The sequence below is a fragment of the Nicotiana tabacum genome, chromosome 13 (genome assembly GCF_000715075.1).
Source record: "Nicotiana tabacum cultivar K326 chromosome 13, ASM71507v2, whole genome shotgun sequence".
In the NCBI taxonomy this organism is placed as follows: domain Eukaryota; kingdom Viridiplantae; phylum Streptophyta; class Magnoliopsida; order Solanales; family Solanaceae; genus Nicotiana; species Nicotiana tabacum.
Window position 1 is genome coordinate 133,607,830 of NC_134092.1, and position 7,936 is coordinate 133,615,765.

The window sequence follows — 7,936 nt, forward strand, 5'->3', positions numbered from 1 at the left end:
TGTAGTAGCAGCTTACACAGCAGCTTGTAGTAGCAGCTTACAGAGCAGCTTCCTTTCTTCTATAAATAGAAGAGATTTCAGTTCATTATGTACATCAGTTTGAGTTCGAATAATATATCAGTTTCTCTCTATACTTGTCTTTACTTTACAGTCTTTATTTTATAACAGTACAAAGCTAAGAAAAATAGCAGAAAGAAATTAAAAAGAGAAAAATGTGTGATACTATTATTATTTAAATTAAAGGGAGCCAAAATCAATTCCTAACTAACTGGACACGTGGACACTACTTAACGCTGTCCACGTTAAAGTAAGGTAACTAATTTTTTTGGTCACATTAAATCAATTGAAATTACCTACTACAGTCTACAAAAGTAAAATCAAGAAAGTTTATCTATTTTACTTGCATTGATGGAAATATTTACTTAAGGCTGTTTGTGTAAAGCTAAGTTAACAAAAAGTAATTTTGTAAATTTACTTTTATAATGATTATTAATTATTTTATTGTTATTATAATTGATAAAATTCAGTTATTTTGATGGAACAAAAAAATATCATTTCATTGTTATAGTGGATAAATTAGAACCAGCTTGTCAACTTCTTTCTTCTCCTTTTCTCTTTTTTTTTAAAAGAATGGTTAATTGTGCAATCAAACTTCTCTATAACGGTTTCGTTTGTTCAAAATCTTTTTAATTGTTATAACGAAGTGTTGTTACAAAGAACATATATTATAACATAGCATAAAAATTAATTCCAAAAGAAATTTAGCTTTTACAGTGAATGATTGTTATATAGCAATGATATTATAAAGCGGTCTGTCTGTATATTTAATTTTACTGGTTTATTTGTTCAAACGTTACAACACGCTTAGCCAAAAGTTCACATGAAATGAAAAGCTAAAGTAAGCTATAAACATATACTATATAAACATAACAATTAATATACATATTGCAACTAAAAACCAAACTAGATATAAAATCTACACGATACAACACGCTTAGCTACTCGAGGTAGGAAGGCCCTTTTTTTGGATAACTGTGTTGTCCAGGTCAGCTTGCGCACACCTCGACTAATTCCACGTGGTATTTTCTATCTCCCATCAACATTGAAATACATAGGACTACCAACTTCAGACATCAAAGATATCAGTTTTGCCTGCTTCTGTTCTGCTATGCAATCTTACATACACTTGAATATTTGCATAGGAACCAAACAAGGCAGCTTTGCTGGCCTCGCGATGCCATAACTCATAGGGTAATCAAAAATGGTGTTACATGCACAAACCTATACAGGAATTACATCGGCATTCTGAATATCATCACAGGTCAAGATGAGACCTTCTACATAGGTTGGAAGGAGACAACGAGCCCATTGACAGCCTGTTGAAATAGGCTCGGCTGGTGGAACGATCATTAGCACGTTCTCCTGGCGCCTTACAATGCCCATGACACTAACGGTGCTCCCTTCTTTGATGTAACTGTAATTTCAAAAAACCATCAAGAACCTTAGGTAGAGTAACATAAGTATAGAAGTATACGAATCAAAGAACTAACTCAACTTACCCTTCTTTCAGTCGCATTACACGGTCGTCACTTGAGAGGCTCCGATCAGCAAGCCATCTTAGGAAGTTGGGAGACAACTCCCTGTTACTCTTTGATATATCAACAACTGTTGTTGGTTTTACGAATGGCGCCACTTTTGCTCCATAACCTGCCTTCACCAGTGCTCTTAATCCAGTCTGAAAGTCTGATATATAGAAATCAGCAACATGTTTCTGCTACCACGAGACACAGTGAAGTCAGCAACATATAGAAGTTTCTCAATAGACATGATTTTGGAGTCATGACCAGTACATAATCCTGGGATGAGAGGAAGGGGCAAGTATCAATTGTCACCACTCACCACTTGTTATGACCTCTTAGGAGTTAAATAGTATGTATAGAATTTGCGTATCAGAAAGTTAAGTATCAAAAACAGTAACAGGATTACAAACTTTAGCAAATTCTGACCAGTAGAGGTCTAGAAATTTCCCAAAATTTAAGCCTGGAAGTTGGCATATGATGTTGGTTAAGAGACCCTTTGACTCTATCAAATCGCAGAAGTTTTGGTTGTTCAAACCATGAACATAGATAGTCCATGGCCTTATGTGCCCTGAATTCCAAACTTTTCAGCTTGTTGAAGCTTGAATACTTCCTTCAAGTTCCCATATAAGATTTCCTTTTCGGAGATTAGGTAAAGGTTTCATTAAATAAAGTACCAAGATGGTATAAAAGTACAAGAAGGAAGGCTCAAAAACAGACTATCACATTCCTCCCTAGCATCTCCATAAAATCCAAGTATTATTCTACATTTTCCACACCAGAAATACAAATTATATAGACAACTATTCTTAATCCTAGAGATATGCTTTCCTTGTCCTTCAAAACATATTTTGCTTCCTTCCAGCCATATAAGATTATAACACTTTGGCAACCTCTCGGAAGCATTTGTGTAAACTTCTCATGAGGATGGACTAATACAAGTATCAACATTATCTATATCTATGCCACTGTTATGTAAGAATAACTATTGTACTTGAAATAGCATCCAAAGATTGCTGATACCAATTGATACTGAGTGCTATGACCAAATCAAGAAATACTCAAATCGTAGTTGATATGCAAACTAACCTCCGAATGCCTGCGACCCCATGAAAAGCAACGCTGTCTAGGATGTGCAGATTTTCCACCACAACCTTTGTATTCTTGCAATTCTGTAGAAGCATATACACATCTTGGTATCCGCTGAAAAGAAGTTTCAAGGGGGTAACTGCCACAGGTGACAACCTACAGGAGAACAATTAAAATTATTCCCTAAATAACACATGAAGAGTGCAGAATTTGGAATGGAAGATTTTAATGGCGGAGAAATGGATGGTTGGCCACAACCTCAAGAGAATGCTATGACAACTCAAAACAAAACTTAAATACACTGTGGTATTCACTGAGGTTTGTTTTCAGGGGCGTCTTCACATGGATGGAATTTTCTTTCTCAATAATTACTTCCCAAGGACAGGATTCAAAAGGAATTAATTAGTAGTTTAATGATCAACTTTTGATAAGGTAGCATAATGGTAAACTTTCTGTGTGCGTTCATGCAAAAAAAAAACTAAATTGACACCTTAAAAGGAAAGAATAGAATTCTAGCAGGTGTCATCAACTCTATCACAGTCTAAACATTAATAAATACGCAAGCTATTGTGAAGCTAGTATAACTAACAAGAAGTCTCCATTAGATGGTATGAGATTGAAGGTGCCTGTCGAAAATAAACAAGATTCTTCTTTTACTTAAATGACAAAAACAATTAAACACGATTTCAACAGGAGGTTAGTTTCCATCTTCTGGGGTAGCAACATGGATATTAGAAGTCCACAGCCCTAGGTTTCAGATTTCCTAGGTTCAATTTCTACCGTGTCTATTAGAAAAGTAATATGTATGAGAATTCAAAACAAAATTCAGAGCAAAGCAACGAGGACATAGAACTATTGCTGGAGGCTTGGAGCAACAAGAAGCATAGGAAGGGTACATAGTATGCCCGGCTGACTACAGCAAAGCCCTCAAATTGTCCAAGTTTGTATGAAAAAAATGTTTTAAAGGAAATACTGAGGATAATAGTTTCAAGCTGGATTTAGTTCTTGGTAAGTATAAATGAGGCATCCAATCCTAAAGGTTGGCAAACCACTGCAATTATCAGAATCTCTTAGCGACTCTCGGCTATACCATAGGCTTTCCAGGTCTTACATGACCCTTTTTTTTATAATGGTGTTCGGGGAGCCAGATTGTCCTACACATTTGACTACTCCATCAAGCACCTGCTACCTCCCACAAGCAACGAATAAGGGCATTACATGACTTAAAGATTGCTAATAATGAGGCTTTTAAGACCAACTGCAGCCTTTGAAACTCGAGGATAAGGGGTTCACTCCTTGCTTAAACCATGCTCAGTTCACATGGCACAGGGCTCGAACCTGTGAGTTAGGTCATAAGTCCCTCAACCTTTGCCACTTTGTTCTTATTTTATTTTGTTTGTGTAAAGAAAAGTACTTGTCAACTTTTTGGTATGGCTGTTTTGGATGATTCTTTCTCTTCTTTTTTTGCTTTCGTGGAAGAGGCTGGATCAGAAAATGTGCATTTCTGAAATCCTCTACATTGAGGGGGTAATAGAAATGCAATAACAATTCCTATTTATTCATTCCATCAGGTTATTGTGAAAGGAGAACTTAAAACACATCTCGCTTTTAGACCCGTAAATGGTTTCCATTTCAAGCTTGCCTTTATACTAAAAGAATCTAGATGGGGAAATAGAAGAATCAATCTTCCAAGCTTGCCTATATAAAATATCAAGCTCGATACTCGCTGCCCATTTCACTTCTCACGTGGATTCAAATGTACTGAACTTTCTTATAATTTAATCTTGAGATGGAGAACTAGATCAAGAGAGAAATGGTTGTATTGCAATTGGACACCCTGACGATCAAACATCACCTGTCACTATTGTTGTAAAGTTGATTAGTTTACATGAAAAAGACTTCAAATTATGTGGCCCTAACAATGTCAGGGCATTAGTTATCTATTTTACAGTCTGCCTAACAAGGCAGAACGCATTTCTATTAAACTGCATAAATTCCTTACAGCAACGTGCTCAAAGATGTGTAAAGATGTATTCTATACTAGATAATACACAACCACCTTAAGCTAATCATACAAAAATTTAAATATTACAAGTTTGGTTGTCATTTGAGACCTAAGTTGGTCATAATTAAAACAAAAGGCTGCAGAGTAAGTACCAACACCCACACGGATTTCGCCTAAATATTATAGTTGGTTCCTACTGCCATTTATATTTTATGATTGGCTTCTACATTCTACAAATCTTGAGATTTGTAAGATGAAAATGTTTAGCAATAATTATGAGAATCTTTCTACAAATGATTTTATAGAAGTTCTTTCTCAAAAATTAAGTAATCTTATTAAAGTAAAGATTATTCGTTAGGAATGTTCATTTAAAGATTATTCGTTAGGAATGTTCATTTCACATGTGATGCACAAGTTGAAAAGCTATATGAAGTACTCATGACATTATCTAGAACTATGATTTGCAAACAAAATGTATGAGGTCAGAACAACTACTAATGTTAACACAGGAGCAAAATTTATTTCTTAGACCATCTCATAATATCATGTAAAGGGTACATCTGGCTAGACGGTATATTGGAAAAAAAAGCAAGCAAGAAAGAAGCATAAGTTCTCCTGTTTTAGGTAGGATAGGAATCGCAAAGGAGAGGAGAACAGTAGATATTACCTTGATAAAGGAAACAAAGAGACAATTAGAACTTGAACACCACATACAATTAAAGGAAGTGCACGAAAACAGTATTTATTTTCTGGTATCAAAAGGAAAGAAGAAAAGAAAGGAAAGGGCGCCACAATTAAACTTATAAGATACAAAAGGAGATAAAAGGTATTTCTCTGTTGAATAGGTAATGAAAGAATACAAGATATCAGGAAGGTATATATACTAATAACTAAAAATCTATTAAAACTGCAAAGGAATAACTTACTAAAAAAAATGGAAGTATATATACTTCAGCAGAGGAAGTAACCTATATTTAAAAAAAATGAAAGTATATTACATATCGACTTATTATATCATATTTTCCTTCCCTTCTATCTTTCCATTTTCCACTTTTTAAAACAATTCTTCCACATTAAGAATCCAAGGAAAGACTTCAGAGTAACATCAAATCACAGTACTCAGCAGCCAACAATTTCACATGACTAAAACACCACATAAAGCTATGTGCTTTAACCTTTCCTTAAGCATAATTTAGGTGACTTCAGGCAAAATCAATACGGAAAATTCTCTCTTCAACTCAAATCAAAGTTTAACAAATATCCCACAAGCACACTCAAAGTCATTCACACACATGGTCATTCACCTCAAGGACAATATGGTAAATGACAATCTTAAAACTACTTCCTCCGCTCCACAATAAGTGATTTTTAAGATTTCGTCACACCCAATAAGAAGATCACTTAATTACATTAATTATGACGGTTATTTGGCTGACTAAATTAACATTTATCTCTCCTCAACATTAATACATAAGTATTGGTTGACTTTAGGAAATTGTTCGAATCATTGTCACTGATTTGGACCAAATTTGAAACGCTAGATAATCGCTTATTGTGGACCGGGAGCGAGTCCTACTAAACAACCATAACCACCACCTAATGACAAATCATGAGCTAAAAGAAAATAGAATATAGACTTCAACATCACCAAACAAAATTTAATAAGAAATCAAATACAAATTCCAGAAATAAAATAATGTTTCTTCTTGATACTCCTTCCTTTTTAGTCTGTTCCAAAAAAATGATACTTCTTTATATTTAGAAAGAATTTAATTTTAAAATTCACAATTTATAATTTATATATGCCAGCCAGAATATAAAATGTGCATAAGAGTGTGAAATTACCCCAGTAACCTTCACATAGTGTCCATCAACAGCACCTCTAAGCTCAGCATCAGGAAATCTTCTTAAGAACCCCACTAAGCCTCGTTCTTTATACCCATAATTCCACAGTAAAATCACCAAAATTGGAGTTAAAACTCCGCCAACACCCACTAAAATCACCGATTTTTTAACTGCCGCCATCACAAAAGCACCCGCCATTAAAGCCATTAGTAACACAACAAGTAAAACCCACATTGCCACTCTTGAAACCCTAAAACCCATCTTTATATCATCGCTCAAGCTGGTCACGGCGGAGCCGTAGACTACTTTCTTAAATGAACTGGCCGGTTCGAGCTGGCCGGACCGTCGACCAATACTGGAACTCAACGGACCGGAGGTAATGAGACCGGTAGGCTGAATTGGGGTCATTATTGGACCGGAACCGGAGGAAGAGGATCTTTTCGGAATTGGGCCGGAGTTAGGCCCGGATCGGACGGGTCCGGATCCACTATTATGCTGTGAAGAAGATGAAGGCCTCAGAATTGGTGGGCCCCCAAGAGGGTGGAGGTTGTCCCCACTTGAGAAATCGATACCGTACATTTTTCCAAGCTCGCCGGACTTTTTAACGTCGCCACCGGTGTAAGGAACGGCACGAGATGCGACTGTAGGTTGTTTTTCCTTGTGTTGTTCGGGTCGGCCCGAGACGATTAACCCGTTGCTTAGCTGGTGCGACCCGGTTCGAGAACCCATTTTTTTAGAGAATGAGAATCCAAATTGAAGCTCTGAAGAACGAGGAGAGTGTCGATTTGGAGTGTGAAAGTGTAATGTAGCCAATGGAGTGGAAAAGGAGAATGATGAAATTAGAAAGTGGAAACTGGGGATTTGAAAAGACAAAAAAGGACATATTATAATGTATTTATAATGGCATTTGTCTTACAAAGAGTAATTTAAATAAGATGATTAAGTGGGCATTTGGACATAAAAATTGTAAAATTCCAAAAAAAAAAAAAGTGAAAAAAAATATCAAGTGAAAATGTTGTTTGAAAATTAGAGTTTTGTTTGGACATAAATAAAATTTTAGGTTATTTTTGAAGTTTTGCGAGTGATATGAGCGAAAATTTTGAAAAATAAATTTTGGAGTTTTTCAAAAAAAAATCATATCTTCAAGTGAAAAAATTAGAAATTTTACTGCCAAATACTAATTTCGAAAAAAATTAAAAAAATTCCGAAAAAAAAGTAAAAATATTCTTATGTTCAAACAGGCTCTAAGACTCATCTCAATGAATGCAACTTCTTAAGTTTTGATATGAAAAATAGGATTAATAAATATGACTATAAAAGATTAAAGTATAAATATGATTGTATTCCCATGCACGCTTTACGTTGTATTAGTGACAAGAGGGGTTGCTCTGATGGTAAGCAACCCCAACTTCCAACCGAG

At 35.3% G+C, this 7,936-nt stretch overlaps 1 protein-coding gene across 1 annotated transcript; it reads right to left on the bottom strand.

Annotated features, from left to right (window-relative positions):
- Nucleotides 1-766: 766 nt before the first annotated feature.
- Nucleotides 767-7,371, bottom strand: LOC107823088 (putative membrane protein At1g16860). The gene is made up of 4 exons (XM_016649685.2): nt 6,517-7,371; nt 2,667-2,822; nt 1,560-1,771; nt 767-1,474 (listed from the first exon to the last, which is right to left on the bottom strand). The coding sequence occupies exons 1-4, from the start codon at nt 7,243-7,245 to the stop codon at nt 1,282-1,284; spliced, it is 1,290 nt and encodes a 429-aa protein (XP_016505171.1). The 5' UTR covers nt 7,246-7,371; the 3' UTR covers nt 767-1,281.
- Nucleotides 7,372-7,936: the final 565 nt, after the last annotated feature.